We start from the raw sequence: 20,701 nt of genomic DNA on the forward strand, positions 1-20,701 counted from the left end.
TTTTTTCCGGGCACCACAGCCGCGCATCTGTCACGACCTTACCAAACACTGTATCTTATGACCAACATTTTCTATGCAGTTTGTATTTGACAACAGCTGCACACGAGCGCATAAACAAGCACTGCATGATATCCTTAATAAAGCAATATATTCTGCCAAAACGCGGTACATGAACAATCAAATCATAAAGAACTAAAAAGGAACTTAAATCTGCGAATACTTGTGACGTTCACCGTAAACTTCCAAACATATACTGCTCAGAAACCCGAAAAAAAGCTGCTCAGAATATAATAATCTTCATTCTCGCGTGGCCGAAAAAAGTTTGTAAACGAGCACGCAGTAAATTTCTTCCATGACAAATGATTTTTCTTCAGGTGGATTCGTCACGTAATTAGGATAACAATTTCTTCATTCTTCCTTCGAGCATTGACTTTGCTGTGACTCATGAGTAACTTTTGATTGAACAGTTTTCTTGTGCATGCCTACAATACAATATAACGTAATTAAGCACCGTGTTACACGTTCACCAGTAATCTATAATCGGTTTACGCCTTACCAATAAGCCAGGGTGCAAATGCATCGTTTTTGAGACCGTCCTTGTAACAGGCATTAATAACAGTATCGGGTAGAGGTATAGAATGGCGAACCATTGCACCGTACAAGCCGTATTCTGCCATAACGCTACTCTTGCCCCAACAATTCTCTCGTTTCCGCCATTTTGCGCGGCGGTTCTGAAACCAAACCTGAAGGGAAAGAAATCATGTTCGTTAAAATAGATAATGAATTTGAATAGAATTGGTCCAACATTTAGAAGTACAGAGTTAACCCAGAAGAAGTACGCAGGTCTCACCTATAATGGTGTAACTAATTTAATCGCGTCAGTTTAATCGAGCTTGGTACCCACTGGGAATAAGCGACAACCAATGTTACCATAATTATGTACGTAGATCGCAGATTAAAAAGTGATTCCACACATGTGTGGTCGATAATTAATTCGAAGCCAACAGCGATTGAACCAATAGATAAATTGCTTTAATCAATTCAATGACTGACTTTACGTTTACGGCCTATTATTTCAAATCAATAACCAAGGAACGAAAATGACAAACAGGCTTTAATTTGGATGGCTTTCGTAAATTTAAACAATCAACACTGCTGTTGTTTTTTAAACCGAAGTAGGCCCTATAGTATAGGCCCTATACAGTGGGGTAAGATGGGTAGCGTTATCGCATAATTAGGTCTCGTATTTCCTGAACGGGATTTAAATAACTAACAATAACACTCTGAAGGGTTGTGAAGATTCTGTTAATACACTCTATTAAATACTAAATGGGACAATGAAATAAAATGATACGTAGGCCATCTTACCCCATTCTACTAAACATTTGTTTTTACCTGAATTCTGTCTTCTTGTAAATTTGCGTTTTTCGCTAATTTTTCTCTGGTTTCTGCATCCGGGTAATGAGCAAGATCAAATGCTTTTTCCAAATGTTCAAGTTGAGCGCTTGTGAAAATTGTTCTGTCGCAAATCAGAGTACATTAATTAAAAATCCTTGATTTAACTACCGACCTCTATACCCCATGGATACCCCATGGATATCTACGTAAGCATAAATATATACAATATATATACCATTAAGGCGGCTTATACCTCCGGGGAAGCAGCAGGATCCAAAATCTGGTAGTGTCCATGTGGTAGCACCTTGGGGGTTATAGAGTAATGGGCCAATCTTGGCCTAAATCCTAGAACCAATGGCGTGCCACGCTGGCGGGCCCCACCCATACAGAATAAAATACATCAATATAACTCGTAATTGAGTATAATAAGAAATAGAGTACATGTTGAGAAAGTACTTTGTTTGTAACCACACGTTGGGAAAGTTACCTGCTACGTCGTTTCTTTAGTTTATCACTGAGTTCCTTACTGTTGTTTCTAGATTGGGTAACTTCTGTAAAAAACGCGTTGCTTTTTTAATTCAATTCATTTTAAAGATTTTTTAGTCGAAAACTGTAATCATTTGTTAATTTTACGAATAAAGGTTTTCATGTGTATTAGTAGATACCAAAGTGTTTTTGTTTTCATTATTACTTAAACAGAAGGCAGAGAGTTCGATTAAGAAAACGTTCTGTCATTTGTAAGTGTTACAACATGACATTGATACATTGCTAGCGCCGCCATTTTGTTTTCTATTATTCTAAAGCAGCGAAGCGATTGGTGAATTAAGCGAATCGTTTCCGATGCACTTATTGTGAGTAGATAATGCCTCTTGTCGGAGCTATGCGCGTTCTTTTCAAGCGACAGCAGTTGATTCGCCACGAGAGCCGATTGAGCGAATGAAACTGCGATTAATTTGTTATTAAAGATGTCTTCGCAACACAAGCAATTGTGAACGTCGGTATAAGGAACATATGCCAGACGGTCGCAAATGTAAACGATACAAATTACCGCAGGGTGCATTGCTCAATGAGGTGAACATGATGAAATCGAGCAAAGCGGGATTAAATTCGGATCAAAATCTAGCAAATGGAATATGCAAAATATAAATTTTGCCAACCCCTTTTTCAAATAATGTAATCCCATGAACAATATTGAAGCCGTTTATCGACTATAAGTATTTGCTGATTTAATCTAAAATGCAGAAACCTGCAGTAAAAATTTATATTTGATTTGGGGAATTTTCCAATAAAATTTTTAGTTGTTTAATTTGCTTACGTTTTAATTGAAGCAATATTGGAATATTTTTTTTCACTATATGATAAGACTTTAAAATATTTTATGTTGCTTTTTTAAAAGAAGTAACACGACGTGATTTATAAGCCTCTACTTACAATAACGACTATATAACGCGGTGTGTTAAACTTTAAATAAATTTCCGTAATACTTTGACACGGCATCACATCTCACAAAACAAGCTCCCATACTATATATGGTTGAGTCCTCACTGCGCGGCATGCCAGCAGAATATACTTAGTATACGAGTTTTGGAGCATTACCCGGCAAAATACTATTGGTATTATTTGTTAAATGGCCACACTTATGTCAAAAATACAAAATGAAGGGCGTTGTCTATAGATTGTATATTGCAACCACAATAACAGAATATGAAAATAGCAGTAATGCAACAAAATTACCTTTTGTACCATCCGGAGAAAGTTTTCGTTTTTTGGCCGCAGGTTCGGTTTCATCCGATTTGAACCGGTTTTGCTCGATGGGCGAAGTTGTTGCTTGGGGTTGGAAGTTCGTGGATGCGGGAAGCGGAAGATGCTGAACTGGAGGCGCTTCTTCCGATCCTGTATGAGTCCAGCTGGGTGGAAATTTCAGATGTTCGTCTGGTTTTCTTGAAGGAATTCCAGGGAGAACAGAGCAGCCTGGTATCGAGTATAAATAGCCGGAGCTTTGGATGCGACGTTGTTCTTCTCTCAGGTGATGCAGGAATGGGAGACCAAGAGAGGAGTATTGATGATAAAGATTTCCGAGTCCTCCGGCGTAAATATAGGATAAAAAGTTCATATGCGGGTTTAAATGACTGTCTTGCTGTGGAAGAACTCTTCCATGGAAGTTCGTTCTGAAGTTGTTTGCTGAAGAAGGGTTGGCGGAGATATCGGAACCAGGGGTGATTTCTTTGTCGGATTCATCCGAAATTATAGCTTCTTGTTCTTGCAGACGTCTTGAATCATCTTCACTTAATTTCTCTCTCTTATCCTCCAACTTGAACGCTAACTCTGAGGACCCCGGACGCTCCATTGCAGCACAAGCATCTACAAGTGGATTCTTCGAATGTGCCAATTCATTCGGACCAACTGACGAAATTTTCGAATGTTCGTCGCTCCACTTACGCGAGAGGAATAATTTCCTAATCTCCGACCCTTCAGTGGCGAAATTGGGAAAAGATCTCCCGATTGAAGAGCCTTCAAATCTATTAAAATCTGTTGCGAGATTGTCACCTTCCACGCGTCCAAAATCCTTCGAGTATTGCACAGGACCATTTAGATGATCACTGCTTAAGTGCATTCGTTCATGGCGATTATTTTCCGCCACTTTTCTGCTGTGGGTCGCGGAATTATCCAACAGTCTTACGATATGAAAGGACCCGATTTCTTCCTCCCGTGTTTTCGACGAACTATTCAAGTTTGGGCTCGATTTCTCCTGCACGCTGGCAGAATCTGAAAAGTCCGATGATACGTCATAGATTACGTCATCACGCACTGGAGACTGCTGGCAACTTCTTTTGAGTGACGTAATCATCACACTTTATTCTACAAGATAAAAAAATAATTTTATAATTGACTCATGTTTACAACTGTTTATCCTTGTAATGCCCGATTGGGATGCTGCCAAATAAAACAAACCTAATCACTACCCCGCCCTTTATATCTAAGCTGCGTCTCTTTCCCTGAAAAAAGAGACCTGGCGTTTGACTTGAACAATCACTCCATGTCTCCCCGCATATCCATCTGCGATTCAGTGGCCTTGCAATTAGTCGACGGCCAATCGCTCAGTTAGAAATTAATTACAAGCGGGCAGGACCGGCGGCACAGAATTTGAAAGGTCAGAGGTTAAACCTCGATCGTCATTATTTACCGAAATGGAAACATGCAACGTTCACATTGGCTTCTGATACCATCAATATTACGGTATTGGCGATTAGGGCTTAACCGAGCAGCAGATTTTCTGGGGCAAGCGGGTGACTGACTTAAACTAATGGAAAAAGTTTAATAAGGTCATAATCCGTATAAGTATTGGTGGGACAGGTAATGAACTTAACCAACTAGAAGACACACCTGAATATTAGTTCAAATAATTTATATAGTAGGGTGGGGTAAAATGGGACACGTTACTATTTGGTAGTAAAGAGAATATTTACAGAAATAAACAACCGCATTCTCGCGAAATGTTGTTAATTGTTTAAAACACGATCAGGAAATAACAATATCCAATTTTACCCCATAGTAATATACCCGTGGTGAAACACCGAGTTTTCACGACCTTTCTACACGTTAAAACACAATGATGATTTCCATGTGATGGCAATTGGTGAACAGATTCAACTAAGCCGTCTGCTTACGACTACAAACTAATCTGGTGCGGCGACGATTCGGCGCCTGCCAAATTTAAACCTTATATTAGGGAAACTGTTTGTATTATATATACTGTATTAGGTTTTTTTCTTAACATATAGTAGGGTAGGGAAGTTGGGACACATTTTAACTCTGTTTTCTCGTCCAATGTGGTAGTAAACAAGGAACTTTCAGAGAATTATAAAACTACATGCTCAAGACTCCCATAGACCGTTGTTAACTGTTTAAAACACGATTAGGATATTCGGATATTATGCGCCGAAGGTGTCCCATCTTTCCCCGTCCCACTATATATATAGTACTGGAGGGTATAAGATGGGATACCTTTAAAACATAATATTTCGCATTTAAAAACCATGTTTTTAACAATCGACGACGGTCTTTTAGAGTCGTGGGGCTACAATTATATAATTCTTTGAATGTTCTTTCTATACTACCAAATGGGACAAGAAAATAAAATAAGTACCATTTACACGAACCTGCAACATGGGCTAATTGGCAGATTTGAAAAATCACTTTTGTAAACCAATTCCAACAGCAGCATGCTATAGTATTAATCAATATGGCAGTTGTATTTAATCGTTCTTACTGATGAATACTTGAATTTATTCAGAAAAGGGTTAAGTTCGTTATCCATTTCATTTTTTAAAATTGACTTTAAAAACTGTTGGCAACAAAATGAATATTACACGATATTTAGCAGCCATTTTTGTGCTACGAATTGAAGCTCAGAGCCCGTGTATTAAACCAATAGATTTGCTAATCATAGATCGTAAGAATATGTTTTTAATGAATGTATTTAATTTATTTATCCTTGCATGGCGAGACAACGACATTCGTCATAAAACGGTTACGTGTTACCATGTATGTAACTTCGTCGGTGTTTGACATGCAGAAAAAGATATATTTTTATGGTCAGCTTGACACTGCGCACGAGGTGCACATAACAACTATGTATCAAAACTTTTCCAAACGCAAAACGACCACACAACAACGTTAACAGCTTTTTATGTAGTGCAAGCATTTATAAATTTTATATCCTCGGCCGAAAAAAAACAACACGAAGAGTTCGACACAATCGTGAAAACGACAGAGTACACAACAAATACACTAACAGCAAATTATAACAATCTTAAAGATTCTGCACCAAAAAGTGCTGTTAGCTGAAAAATATCCAATACAAAAGATATATATCAAAACGTGAATAAACTGAATATCAGCTAAAAGTTACGAAAATATAGCAAAAAGTTTCCGGAGAGCATCTGATTTGTCACCGACCGTCTTACGACATTGTAGGTCCAGGCGTGACGTTTTCAAATCCTACTTTGAAAGAATATGAAACGTCAAGATATTTCTCAACCAAGTCTCAGGTGCTAAATCTAAGAATAATAAAATTGTTTTTGAGTTCTATTACACGCAACATTGCTATTTCATATCAAACCTGATTTGAAAATGATTCCGACAACTTTAAGACACGGCAGCGTTCATCAAATCATCGTCAGGCAAACACTGGTTGTCGCTTATACTCGGGGACATGGTGAAATCGGCAGATGGCGCCACAGCTTCCAACACCGGAGTCGCTGCCGGGGCAGTGTTCGTTGGGGGCAACACTGTGAAACATCGTTAATAAACCCATGAAGAACTTTTTACACCAGGTAACTATAACTCAGCCTTGACCCTTTTTAGCACCATGGCACAGGGGTCTACGCCTTCTTCCTCTAGCCCAGAGATTAAAGGTACTGCTGCTGAAAAGGCCACTTATAAAGGTTACACATGTGGTAAGTCGTGAGCACGAGGTGTATGAAACAGAACACCTGTGTTACAACTACTGTCCACCCCCTCTACATGCGAGGACAAATAGTTACATTCATACACTTTGAACAACTGTATATGAAACTTAGGTGTATGGAACAGAACACCCGTGTTACCACAACTGTCATTTTCCGGCCAAGCAAGTTATATTTAACTTTCGACATATTTAAAGCTTGCCCACCATGTTTAGTTGATGGAACATCCTGTTGAACTGCCACAAACTTATCACCCGGAGCATCGTCAATCACCAACTTATTCTCGGGGGTTCCAGGGTTATCTATAGGACCTGGGTGAAAGGATGTAACTAATAGTTTACGGTTTATAACTTGCTTTAGTATGTAAGTTGTGTACATTTATTGCTGAAATGTACATTTATTTTATGGGCCAACCCTGGCCTAAATCCTAGGTCCCATGGTGGCCACGCTGCGGGACCTCTCCCACATAGAATAGAATTGGTGGTAAAGAGACTACATGCTTGGAAGTTGGCGACATGTGTGTCTCAATATACAAAGAGAAACAATATGCCCATTTACACATACTATGTCCTGTAACAATGTTACGATTTTAGTTCGTAAAAAATACCAGTTTTTTAATTGCATGTTATTTTCAACGGAAGAGTGTTTTTTCCTGCTAATCATAAACCTAACATTGTACAAACCCGTAGCAACTGGTTCAATCCGGTTCGGGTTACCAGTCCCCTCTTGCTGGGCAAGTTGCTTTCTCATGAAAGGGGAAATCCCTGCAACAGGGGTTTTAGATGACATTTTATCATCTTCATCAGAAATAACAGAAAGGCTCGAACTTGGACGAGAAGACAGGTTTTCTAGATTATAGGATAAAATATGTTTTGAAACTAATTTGTTTATAATATTTTCTAGCATTTACAGCGGTGGATGCCAAAATCACTGTAAAAAATTGTTTAAAATACATCATAATTCATATAAAAATTGCTGAAAAGTGAAAATTATCCTTATATAGTTGCAGCTTACTGAGGAATTATAATGGTTACAAACAAATGGTTGTTTCACCTGTTGGGCTCATAGATGGGACAGCAGCGTGAGAAGGAGATTTTCTACCCTTCAACAATGCTTGTAATGTTTCACTTCTATGTATTGCTCTGTTCTGTGGTGGGGTGGGGGTTCTGCCGGGAGATTTTCCACCAGAAGAAGGACGTAAGATCGCTGGGCGAGTTTGTTTTGTTTCGACGTTCATTGGTTTAAAAGTTTGCGCACTGGCAAACTCCTGAATCTTAGATAACATGAGTTTCATCTTGGGATCCAAAGCCGTGTTTTTCGGTGGTGATTTTGAGACTGGAACCACGATAGACTTCTGCTTGCTTTCTTTACGAACTGTGTTAGCACGGTTCACTATTGTGCCGTGTTTAGCAGCAAAACTAGGACTTTTGCTCAAAACTTGCTTGATTGCCACCGATGACTTCCCACTACTGCCACCTGCTGGTGACTTTCCACCAAGTTTGACAGCGGTGGTTGATTGTGTTGAAGTCTTGCCTTGGGTGAGGGGGGTTGGTTTTAGTTTCAAGGCAGAGTTGGTTTCGCTTGAACTTTGCTGCCGGTCGTAGGACTTCAGCACAGAACCTAGGAAAGGGTTTGTATAATACAAAGTGTAATAATGTAACGGTTAAATATGTCCTTAACGTGTAATAAAACACTGAATACATGTGCATACATTATTGGCACACAATGTATTATTTGATTTTCCATTTATGAATACTAATTAAGGTAAGTGTTAACCTGTGGTTCGTTGCGCAGTTGTCGCTGTAGGGGTTGTAGCCTTTGCGTGGGCACCTGGCGCTTGCCCTGCATGCAGCATGTCAACCACTTCTATTATGGAACTCTTGCGGTGACGGACGCCGGCCGCTCCACCTTTTGTTTGGAACCCGGTGGACGACTGCTTGGGTTGTGGGGAGGGAGGACCGGATGGAACCGGTCTTGACACGTTTGATTTACTACCGGCGCTCACTGAAGCTGACTTGATTGGTGTGAATTGGTTACGACTTCCAGATGGGGCATTTCCCTAAGTTGAGAAAGTGGTGTTTAGAGAAACACTTAGACTTTAGAAGTTGTTTATGAAAAGGGGAAAAATATCGAAATTTAACATCAAGCGCTACAAAACTCATTCTGCAAGAGAAAAATTTTTGCTAAAATTATCAGTCTCTCTTTTAAATAGAATTATTTCGTTGCGAGAATCCCCAACTTAATAAGCACTGGATCAGGGCCACATTCACGCAACTTATCAGCCTATCACATTTTTTGGCTCAGTATAATAAGTTCAGTCATAAAAAACGTCAAAAACAATGTGTAAATGCAGACTGTTGCAACTGTAATAGAAGCCACGACCTTAATTACCACTGTGTTTGATTGACCAGAGGCTGCTTTCCCGTTGTTCTTGCTTGACTGTGTAGTGGTGGGAGATAAGGTACCAGTGACCAACTTTTTCTCTTTTTTCTTTCGATCCATCTCGGCTTGATTGTTTAAATAACGCTGGAAGTCAGCGGGAAAACCTTGGAGATCTTGCACTGCCTTGCTGCTGCTTGTGGTGGCTTCTGGGAATTTTCAACAATGTTTAGTTAAGTTTAAAAATCTTTTTACTTTTTTTTTGTATGACTGTTTATTTGGACAGCTTATTAGTGACCACCGAGCTTTGAACCCGGTTCTCAAATTCTGAGCAAAAAAAATTGACACGCCTGTAAAAAAAATCACATACATGCAAAAAAAGTGACACACATGAAAACAACCAGTAAGCAACCATACCTGGGACAGGGGCAACTTTCTCTGGCTGTGGTGGGGTTTCAGGAGGTACTGGTTTGGTCTTAGTAATCGAAGATATGGGAACTCCTTTATTATTAAGTTGAACATTCAATACAATCTTCGGTCGAACCTCGTTGTCTTCAGACGAAGCAACGAAAGTTTCAACTTTTTTACGCTTTACTGGAAAAAATAACGATATTTTTTATAAAGTTTTATTTTTATTCCCTTTTCTACATTACTGATAAATGCAACTTTTAATTTTTTTGCAATTACTGAAAAAAAACTTCCAATTTACATTGGCATTGTAAAAAAATAATCAAAAAACTTGAAAATAGTTTGTCCCTCACCTGAATGCTCCTTCTTATCAATGGATGGAGGTCTTCCTCTCCTCCTGGGAGCAGTTTTTCCATCATCTTTGGTTGATCCTTTCTTCTTTCGCTCTTTACCATCACTCAACTTCGTCTAAGAAATAAAAAGAAAAAAAATGAATAAGTTAGCGGAGGAAATATTTTACTATTTTTAATTTTTTGAAGAAAAACTAAAATGTTTTTGATTGTTAAGATTTTAAGAAAATTGAACATAATAGATTAACCTGAAAATAAACAAAAATTGACAAAAACATATAATTTTCTTATTCACATAGCCTCACATGTATTGTTAACTTATTCATTGCTAACTTATTAATTTAAATAAGTTAGGGGTGAAAAAAGAAAAATGTTTTCTCATGCTCCAAAAAATTTATAAAAAACAAAATTAGTAATTACACAATAGCCTAAAGTCTAACCAATTGTATATTAAAAATACTTATTTCGCATTAATGGCATCATGAGTCTTTTATTCAAATAGAATCTTATTTGGTTAAATTGAAACACCAAGCACCTGTCCCACAGTTGTGGGTTTAGCGGCCTGACTACTTCCTTTAAACATTGCATTTTGTCGCACCAGTGGTTTATGCATGGCTGGTATATTAGATGTTGTTGTTATAACTGGTTTGGTTGTGATGTCATGACTCTGTTGGCTTGGTAAAGCTAGTGAATGGAAGGTTGTTAAATAGTTTTGTATGAGTTTGCATTCACGTATTATCATACATGTAGTAACAACTGATTAGTGTTAACTATTTTTTGTCTTTTTTCGTATTCTTTTAAATCCATAAATGGACAAACTGTTAAGTCCAAGAATACATTAGCTTACAATGATTTATTTCATTGGAGAACATAACTAAATACAAGTGAATCTTGTGAAGTGAGTCTTGTTATCCTACCTGGTGTTGAAGTTGCCATGCGTTGTTGAATTTCTTGTTTATTTCGTTGTTGTTGATCCGGCATGCTTATTTTTGATGGTGGTCTATGGTGAAGGAAAAATATTAAACTGCTTTTAAAAAAAATCAAAGCTGCATTCTAAAAATGACAAAAAAAACCTTCTTTATAAAAACTAGCAAACAAATTTTAACTTGTATTTTTTGGGGTTAAAGTTTACAAACTTTTTTTGAATTGAAATACTAACTTATTATCATCGAAGGTAAAAACATCGGTGTCGTCATTATTTTGGCCACTTATTGGTTGGCTGGAGTGGTAGCTTGGTGGAGCCGACATCTCTTGTTCATCAAACATTTCAGACACTTTCATTTCATTCTAAAAGAGAAAGCAATGAATATTATTATGTATGTTATTATTCTCACACAACATGATGTTCTGTTTCATACACCTTATGCCCGCTGACAAATTATATTGTACCTTAGTGCATCAATGTATCTTATTTATCCTTACATGGCAGGGCAACGACAGTCTTATAACATAAATGTTTTTTCATACACCTCGTGCCCATAAAATATCACTTTTTATTTTATATATGTCTTATCCACTGTGTAACAAGCTTGTTTTAACGTACCAGAATACAACATTATCTCATATAGTTATGCTGCAATCTTATACAAAACAAAATAAGTAAAATACCGAGTTTTCTGCATTGATGTTAGCAGCTGACATGGGGGGCATAAAGGAGGGTGGGTTGGACAACTTGCCTCGTAATGGGTTCGACCTAAAGGAGGGTAATATTATAATAATAATACAATTTTGCCGAGAACCACAATCAGTATACTCTCGGGGCTTGAGTAAAAAGTACTTGAGTAAAATTGTCACATTAAGCGTGGCTGCAAAACCCACTATTTTAACATAATTTTAGTTGTTGTCAAAATGCTACAATATTGATTTTGCATTTTTATTTTGTTACATGAGAAATTATCGCTCAAAGCCCTCGACACTTCGACAAACAACAAAACCAGTATATTTAGGCCATATCTCATGTTGTTACTTGTTTAACTGACGTTATATGATTTAGATTACTCACAAAGGGTATCATAGCCTATATCAGGATATGTATACTCTATGTTAGGACCACTGTATATAAACAAACACTAAAAAAATGAGCCATACCTGGTAAATTCATTATCATACATCATGTCCTGGTCAAACGGGAAATTACTTGATCTATTATTTGAATGCTGGTGTTGTAGTGGCGTGTGGTATCCTACCATGGATTGAGTTCTCACAGGAGATACCAAACCACGCTGCATATAATTTACGTTGTGGCCAGGACTCACACCTGTGAATTATACAATTAATATAAATAAAGTGACTACTATTTTTTCTTCTATTTAAATAAAAATTCCTTTAAATTTAAATAAAAATAATCATCCACACAGTTACATGCATGGTAACTCATATATTTGCAAGTGAACATTTGGTATAACTATCGTTATGGAGCAAGCAAGTTTAAATAAGTTACATTCATTACTTTGTTTGAACAACTAAAACCCATGCCCTGTTACTTCTGCTAGCAGGCGTAATGTAGAAGTTTTTTCAGCGGCTCATCTGGTATCAAAAACTTAGTGCATTTTTAAAAAACTTTAAAAAGTCCTTTGGGACTGAATACAACACAAATTAATCAAAGTTTATACCTGGGTTTTGAGGAGTGAATGCCATTGGGTTGTTCATGTCCTCTGTGTTCATCACCTGTTAAATAGAACCAAAATTTTAACTCGTTTAAAGGTACTACAGTACATGAAGAGTATTCTAAGGGGTTGAGAGGTTCTAGAAACACTTTTGTTGGAATAATTCTTGAAATGACCCATGCCTCATTGCTCTGCACATCTGGTTTTGATAATTACATAAAAAATGTTCGAAATAAATTGTTTTTTAAAGTTCTAGACACACCAAATTTACGAAACAAAAAGTAGTGTCTTGCCCAGGGTCTTTTAAAAAGACCATATTAGCGGTTGTAAGCTTTGAACCTGGTACCCCGTAGTTGTATGGTATGCTGTATAGTTACTGATGGGTGAAAACGCTGTTTACAAAATGTCGTACATCGAACTGTTGATTGAAACCAATATCAGTGAGGTCCTGCATGTCTATGGAGGTTGTAGCTTCTATGGAGTTGGATTTCTGACGTGACGCTCGTCGACTCACACTCCCCTTGCGTGGCGCGGGTGAGGTCAGGGGTGGGGTCATCGCGGGGTGCATGGGGGAAGTTATGGGTAAGGGTTGGGGGGTATTCATCGGGGGGTTCATGGGTGAAGGCAAGGACGTGTACATGGGTGACGGGGCGTTGGGGGTTACAGGGGAGGCAAGGCCGTGGATTCCAACAAGTGGAGGTGTAACTGATGTGTGACAACCAAATGATGGCGAGGTCATGGATGTGCTTATGGGGCTTGTGAGGTCATCCAAGTTCAAAGGTGAGGGTTGGGATTGGTACGGCATCTGTGGGTAAGATGTTTACATCAAAGTGTTTATGTGTTACATAGTGGATTGTGTGAAAGTGAAACTGCAAGGTTAATTACATGGACGTACATGGTGTATTCATACACCTCATGCTCACTGTTAAGTTATCACATGGGTGTCTTCTTATACACCAGACACAAATGGTGTGTTCATACACTTCATGCTCACTGTCTAGTTTAACATGGGTGTCTTCTTATACACCAGACACACACGATGTATTCATACACCTTATGCTCACTGTTGAGTTATCACATAGGTGTCTTCTTATACACCAGACACACATGGTGTATTCATACACCTCATGCTCACTGTCGAGTTATAACATGGGTGCCTTCTTATACACCAGACACACATGGTGTATTCAATTATTCATACACCTCATACAGTGAGCATCATTTAGATGTATTATAAAATACCAGACAAACATTGTGTAGCAAATTTTGTTCACTTTAAAACAATAAAAAAACTAATTTTCCACCGAACATTACCAATATTAACTACCTGGTATTGTTGTTGGTTCATCCCTTTGACTTGCATGGAGTTTGGGTAACTAGGAGGGGGTGGCATCTGTCTTGGTGGGGGAGGATGGGTGAAGTAGTTGTCGGGTAGCTGGTTTGTCTGCATGGGCGTAGTCATGTTATATTGTGGCAGCATATCACCTTGGTAGTGTAGTTGTTGTTGTTGCATTTGTTGTTGTTGTTGTTGTTGTTGTTGTTGTTTGGTGATAATAGGTTGATCTTTGTTGAGTAAAGTAACCAGCATTGGATGGTTCTATAATTAAAATGTTATTTACTAGGATGTATGTAATAGAGATAAATTCATTGTGCTGATGGAAGCTACTGATATATCTTTTGGTTCCACAGTTTTTAAGCATTAAATGTTTTAAAGCGAGATTCAAGTTATTCAATCAAAAACAAATATTTAATGGCATCACTGAAACCTAGTTTACTTGTAGTAATAGCTGATTTAGCTGATTTACCTTCGGTTGCACTGTATTAGGATGAACTCTAGCAGGGGCAGGTGAATCTGCATTTGGTTTCAACAGCTTTGTCAACATGGGGTTCTGACTTTCCTTCTTGTTCTCTTGCATGGAAAGTTCTCGCTGCATTTCACCTGTTGAAGGTACAGGGAAAAGTTTTTACTGGGTGGGTGAAACTTCATTCAGATTCTAAATCTAGCGTTTCATTTACAATTCGACTAGACATCACCAAGATATTGCACAACAAAACAAACATGTATATTTAAACAACCGCCGAATTTTGCTATTAATTGATTAAATGTTACACATATGTATGGCAGACGAACACTTATTTGGTAAATCCAGTGACAGAAAACACTGAGTCAATACAATAATAAAGTAGTATCTGGAAGTTGAATCATATATATATATAGATGTACCTGTGAAATGTGACATTGACTGATTTATTGAAACAGGAGGGGTGGTTGCAGGGGTAGGTAGTGTTGGTTGGAGTGGATTGAGCAGTTGGGGTTGTTGTTGTTGTTGTGGGGCCATAATTGGGGGCTGTGGCTTAACAGGAGGCATGGGAGGGTGGGGGGTTGGATGTCTTGATTGTCGATGAACTTCTGGTTCTTTGTGACGGTTTTTCTTGGTGTGGAACATCACGGTTCTGTGGTTGTGTAGATTGAAGGGTTTTATAATAAAGACATTATATGTGTTTTAGTTATAGAACAAAGAGCTGAGTTAGAGGTAACTAACTGGAAGTTGTTTGTCCGATGGTTTTTAAAATGTAAATTTTACATAATGTGTTATTCTACATGGGTGAGATCCAACAGATGTTATTGTTGGGATCTGAGATTTAGGTCAGGGTTGGCCCATTACCCCCACACCCAGGGTACCACAACCCACTAGTGACCAATCAGTTGAAGCAAAGTTATTGATATTATTCTTATTATCCTCCTACCTCATAGTAACAGGTAGAGAGAGTGACTTCTGCATGACAGTTGTTGCCAGCTTGTCGCTACACAATGGTTGGTCACCACGACCAACAAACATATGACAAGAAGTAATTCCAAACGAAGAAAACGAAATTTCCGCTAAAAATGTAGGAAATACAAAAAACGTAATCACTGAAAATTATTTACATTTTTTAATAAATTATATTTAATACCAAAAGCTGTTGAGCAAGAACAGGTTGGATGTTCAAATGTTACGTTGAGTTTGCTTCGTTGGTCGTTGTACGAAACATCAAAACACCACTCCATGTCGGCTGGGTCTGAAACTATATTGCAAGAATGTGTTTTGTGATTAAAACATAAAACAAGTGTATTAAACTTATACTCTCGTGAACAATCGTGCCCATTATCAAAAAGCTATATAGAAACTTTATAATCTATATTCTATACTGTTGTAGTTTATTTTTTCTTTGAAGAAAATGAAGAAATGCGCCATTGGCTAATTTTAAAAATTAATTTGTAACTAAGTTGTCCATTACACTTTTCTACCTTGAGCTCTTTTAGACTTCCTCATGCAGCTTGTCAACACAGTGTTGAGATAACATTGCTTCCTTAGCAAGTTAATCACCGCAACCACATGCTCAGGACTTGTGAATCGAACTTGGTGGACAAGGAGACCTTCCACATGCGAGAAATCCAGATGGTGGCGGTGCGTTACAGAACCAAATGTAACCTGACATGTTAGAAAAATAATGTTTAAACAAAATTTGTATCAGAACACCAACCTGGAGTACCAGTTCTACCACATATTAATCTATTACTTAATAATAAAAAGCTAACATGCAAACTCTGGCGTAAATTTGAGGTCCCACAGTTGCTTTGCTTTAGTTACTCATTCAAGTAGAATAAAACAAAGTACCTGAGCATTGTTACAAATTATAAATAACCACCAACCCACCTTACAACATTCATCATCCTTTTGTATCAGTGATAAATATGAAGTCGATTTGTCTTTGTACAAAACAGGTAACTCTGAAAATAATAAGAAGGGGATTGATTGGGGTAAAGCGTGCGTGTTAATTGTGAGTAATATTGTACTGGGTAGTAGGCAATGAATAACCCAAGACCATGACCACGGTATTTATGGGGAGCTGTAATAATTACCGTGAATCTAACCCTGATGCTCATATAGTAGGATGATTCTTGTTTAAAGAAACACAGTCAGGATCCGGTGAAATATATACCATTAACAGACAAAATCCAGTCCAGCAAACTGTATGATATAAGAGATATGTAGTTTGCGTAACAGGCATCGTCAGTCTCTTATTCAAACAGGATCAACTGGAAGTATTAGACTTACTTGTCTCTTGTTCAATTTGCTTCACAATATGATCAAGTATAGGCACGGGTGGGTGAAGTTTCAGTGAGTAGCACGCTGGTAGTGGGACAGAGTTGTGTTGGTTGATCTCCGCAAATCGAGGCTTGCTGTGGTTGCAGATTAATTATTAGGTGAACTTTAAATTATAGTTATCACTTTATACTTATTTTATACTTGAAATTATTGTCACTCATATTTAGTGTGACAACAAATAGCATTAATCAAGCATGCCATGCATGTAACTTATTTATGAAATGTGACTCATTTATCTTCACATGGCATGGCAACAACAGTTGTTATAACACAGGTATTATGTTTCATACAACTTGTGCACACTTAGAAGTTGCCGCCTATATAACTTTGTTGGTGATTTTTTCAAGATTTTACTCTTATCAACCCAATGTTTTAAAACAGAGGTAGTATCACATGGTTTAGCAGTACATAAATTAGGCTTAAACAAAAAAAAAACTAAAAAGGTTACCTTACCACCACAATGTTTTTTTCATATTATCACAATGTTTTAAAACACGGGTGGCATCACACGCCAAGTTAAACTTAAATAATAACAAATAGTTCACCTTGTTTCATCGGTTGGATGATTGTTTGCAATAAGTGGAGTAATTGGAAGCTTACACGGAGTCTCATAAACCTCCAAACCTATCTCTGCTTGCATGCCAATGTTTTCCAAGACTAAAAATAAAAAAATATTTTAAAGATTGTTTCATGCAAATGTTCTTATCATAATATAACTATTATCTGCTCAAATTAAAACAAAAAAAAATTATTTAAAAAAAATTAAAATTAAACAAAAAAATTAAGAAAGTGTATTAAACTGTAATAAATCATTATAGTGTACCTTGGTTTGTTAATGTTTTCAGTTGTTTAGTTTTGACATCAACCAAATCGTATGGTGACAAAAAATATTTCAACTGTGAGCATGTTCCAACTTCTCTGGGGAACAGAAGACCAACGTAGCCGTTCATAATGATGTGCAAGGTATCAGAGTCACCATGGGAGTCCCTGTGTAGAGAATAGATTATTCTAGTCTAGTCTATGTGGGTGAGGTACCGCGACATGGCACGCTGTGCATTTAGGTCAAGATTGGCCCATTACCCAAACACACAGTGTGCTACTGCATGAACCTTACTAGTTTGGAGTAGAATAAATTAACACTAGCAATAACTGGGAGCCATGAATCCTAGTGTGTGAGGGCTAGCAGAGAGGCTTCACAGATCAACTGTAGTTGATTCAGTGAAGTAGTTTTAGCTTAAGTATGTGCGAAATATGGTCATACACCAGGACTAAGTGGTAAATTGCCAAAGAATACAGGATTTGATGCTTGCTGCTGATACAGTTGAGCTAAAGTTCAAAAGTTGTATGTGTATTCATGTAAGACACTGCTGGAATCTCACTAATATAATATTCATTGCAATTATTTAAGCATTACCACGCAAACACAGTTATTACCTGTAAACTTGGCTCATCTTTGCAAGGTCCATATCAAGTGATTGAAGAGCCATATACATTCGTGTACGAGTGGTTTGGTCCATTGAAGGAGGGTAAATGTCGGTCAAGCCTTTCAGTTGCTTTGAAAGCTCCAAAAATTTTCCTTCTCTTTGAAAATAATAGAAAAATAGTAAATATGGGAATAATCAATAGTCTGTTTAAAAATAATACTAAAAAAAACAAACAAAAAATTATTGCCAATAATGGAAAAGGTACATCTTATTCTCTATTATTATACTTAAAAAACAAAACAGGATTAGCTAACAACAGTTATAAACCACAAAGACACTTGGTGCCAGAGAGCATATTTCAAATCATGATAAAAAAAGTTATTTAATAGCCCAAAGCTTCCTTTATAAACAGCTTATGTAGGAAATAGTAAGGAGTTTATGATAACAACTTCTTAATATACTAATGTGACAAATATATAACAAACATTAACAACTATCTAGATAAACACCTGATAATTTGAACCATGTTTGGGCAACTTTTCACATGATCTGAATAAACAATCTTAACATCAAGGACTGAGAGTCCACCAAACTGACTTTCATCCAGCGTAACCTCCATGGTGAACATGTCGGCGAGTATCTGACATGTTGTGCCTGGACTCGAGGTGTCTTGGTCAAGAACAACATTGAACCGAAGCCTGTTGGGGTGGAAATCAAATAACAGTTATTTTGATTTACAGTCAGGTAAGTTTTTATTTGAAATGAGTTTATGCAAAGGTGGTGGAAGCCATACTATATGGATTTCTTCACTGCATTTATCAGCAAGTTTACAACAAATATGTTTGACTTGTTTTGAAAGTTATTGTTAAACTTTCTTCCAGCGATTAAAAATTTGTTGCAATTTAGGTAAAGTAAACCTGCATGAAACTCAATTGATGTAACGACTCAAATGCTGGCAATTACAATAGAAAAATTATATATATATATACCGTTTAGTGTATACATTTTTTATCTAATACAAAAAAGGTCTTACCCATTAACACTTGCAACAGATCTTAACCTGTCAATCACATCACGCAGATTATAACTTCCACCCATATTCATCAATACTTTATCCATACAAGACCTCAACATTATACGGGCTTTCTGTTCAGGTGAAACCTAGGAATGAACAAATATGGATAAATATACGAACTTGAATAATACCATCATGGTATATTGATGTCTCTCTATTTTAACAATCAAGGCGATCTATATTGAAAAAAGGCTGGGTGAAGAAATATTTTAGGAAAATCTTTATAATTTAGCAGCTATGGTAAACATATGTTTCAGCAGATTATTAAACGTAACATTAAGCTATAATAACATGAATATATATACCTACATTTATGGATTGATTTTATTCAGAGGTTTTCCCTAAAATCTGTATAATTTTCCTGCATTTTAAAATAGTCTGGACAGGACATTTATATCATGTTAAAATCTCTGGGGCCGTGGCTAAGTGGTTAGCGCGCCTGCCTGTAACCCAGAGGTAATGGGTTTAAAGCTTGTCGCTGCTATACCACCGTGTGTTAAAATCTTAACATGCACTGAGATATAAAAGCACAACTTACAACATGAAGTAGCTTGATTATGTCATCAAAAGATTTTGTTTCATTTTTCTTTCTTAACATTTCCATTAGTTCTTCTGAAGACTCTTCCTCTCTGCTGCTCTCTTCATCCAACATCCTGGAAGATTTTGTCTCCCAATCCAACCCCATCCTACCAACCTGAGGGCTTAGACAACTAAAACTACTTTTAAAATATACACAGTTATGGTGTTAGTGAAGAATCCGCCCCTTACGTTATCCGACCGCTTAACGTAACTACTAACTTACAAAGTTCCAATCTATTAACCTATAACCCCTAAGTCTATAATTACTAAGCCATAACTGTAAATCTCTTTCCACCAGCATAATATGTACCGCCATGTAGGGTTCTTCATTAGTGCTAAATATAATTGTTGACTGTCGTTATCACGTACAGACATTCTGCCGCAAATACAACTACAGTGAAATGCGTCACTACATGCACACAAACAACAAACACTTTTCGGAACCAAATGGCGCCCGATCGTAACATACGGCGCCCGGCGTTCGAGTTCGTGCAAGACGTGCAAATAAATTTCAAATTACATTGGCTCATGGGTCCCAAAATAAAAAAGTTCAAAATTGTTTTATGTTTATTTTATTTCTTACACTATTGTAACAATGTGGGTTTCGTTTATTTATCCCGCATTTAGAACAATGTACAAGAAACGAACGTTTATTATTTGAGAAATTGGATTATGCAAAACTATCAGAACAATAATATTTTCCGTAAAGTTACCTTGGAAAATGTTGGGACACTAAATTCCAGTTTATGAAGTTACAACACTAAACTTGATGATTTCATAATCCCTGCCATGGCTGGATTATTTACTTTGTTGTAAAACAAATGACTAACACGACAGGGCATGATGTCATACAAGTTTCTTTC

At 37.2% G+C, this 20,701-nt stretch overlaps 2 protein-coding genes across 4 annotated transcripts; both read right to left on the bottom strand.

Annotated features, from left to right (window-relative positions):
- Nucleotides 1-269: 269 nt before the first annotated feature.
- On the bottom strand, nucleotides 270-4,328 carry LOC149728975 (uncharacterized). The gene is made up of 5 exons (XM_089889099.1): nucleotides 3,133-4,328; nucleotides 1,886-1,949; nucleotides 1,396-1,519; nucleotides 557-743; nucleotides 270-482 (listed from the first exon to the last, which is right to left on the bottom strand). Exons 1-5 carry the CDS (start codon nucleotides 4,244-4,246, stop codon nucleotides 409-411), a joined length of 1,563 nt encoding a protein of 520 aa, XP_089745225.1. The 5' UTR covers nucleotides 4,247-4,328; the 3' UTR covers nucleotides 270-408.
- A 1,534-nt stretch (nucleotides 4,329-5,862) lies between these two features.
- Nucleotides 5,863-20,261, bottom strand: LOC149728976 (uncharacterized). 3 transcript variants are annotated; one of them, XM_089889047.1, is made up of 30 exons: nucleotides 19,798-20,261; nucleotides 19,218-19,345; nucleotides 18,694-18,882; nucleotides 18,195-18,341; nucleotides 17,584-17,747; nucleotides 17,306-17,417; nucleotides 16,710-16,834; nucleotides 16,308-16,381; nucleotides 15,899-16,082; nucleotides 15,565-15,675; nucleotides 15,358-15,490; nucleotides 14,834-15,063; nucleotides 14,415-14,548; nucleotides 13,937-14,206; nucleotides 13,022-13,414; nucleotides 12,616-12,670; nucleotides 12,092-12,260; nucleotides 11,612-11,696; nucleotides 11,163-11,290; nucleotides 10,921-11,003; nucleotides 10,539-10,687; nucleotides 10,007-10,121; nucleotides 9,663-9,839; nucleotides 9,249-9,451; nucleotides 8,643-8,925; nucleotides 7,920-8,486; nucleotides 7,550-7,714; nucleotides 7,073-7,177; nucleotides 6,521-6,689; nucleotides 5,863-6,458 (listed from the first exon to the last, which is right to left on the bottom strand). In XM_089889047.1, the coding sequence occupies exons 1-29, from the start codon at nucleotides 19,942-19,944 to the stop codon at nucleotides 6,547-6,549; spliced, it is 4,968 nt and encodes a 1,655-aa protein (XP_089745173.1). In that variant the 5' UTR covers nucleotides 19,945-20,261; the 3' UTR covers nucleotides 5,863-6,458; nucleotides 6,521-6,546. The 3 variants fall into 3 exon arrangements, with proteins under 3 accessions (XP_089745173.1, XP_089745172.1, XP_089745174.1); XM_089889046.1 differs by having other exon boundaries at nucleotides 9,249-9,454; XM_089889048.1 differs by having other exon boundaries at nucleotides 9,258-9,454; nucleotides 19,798-20,260.
- Between the last annotated feature and the right edge of the window lie 440 nt (nucleotides 20,262-20,701).

This window comes from Ciona robusta, chromosome 11 (assembly GCF_009617815.1).
Source record: "Ciona robusta chromosome 11, ASM961781v2".
Lineage (NCBI taxonomy): Eukaryota > Metazoa > Chordata > Ascidiacea > Phlebobranchia > Cionidae > Ciona > Ciona robusta.

Bases quoted from the DNA above. Each gene is read 5' to 3' on its own strand.
- LOC149728975 (XM_089889099.1), bottom strand. From the start codon at position 4,246: ATGATTACGTCACTCAAAAGAAGTTGCCAGCAGTCTCCAGTGCGTGAT. The intron at 1,950-3,132 runs GTAATTTTGTTG...CGTTTTTTACAG, and splicing joins TTCTCCGGATGGTACAAAAG to AAGTTACCCAATCTAGAAAC. The intron at 483-556 runs GTAAGGCGTAAA...ATTGTATTGTAG, and splicing joins ATTTGCACCCTGGCTTATTG to GCATGCACAAGAAAACTGTT.
- LOC149728976 (XM_089889046.1), bottom strand. From the start codon at position 19,944: ATGGGGTTGGATTGGGAGACAAAATCTTCCAGGATGTTGGATGAAGAG. The intron at 15,064-15,357 runs GTAGGAGGATAA...ACACAACCACAG, and splicing joins TCTCTACCTGTTACTATGAG to AACCGTGATGTTCCACACCA. The intron at 6,690-7,072 runs GTGGGCAAGCTT...GATGTTTCACAG, and splicing joins TGTTCCATCAACTAAACATG to TGTTGCCCCCAACGAACACT.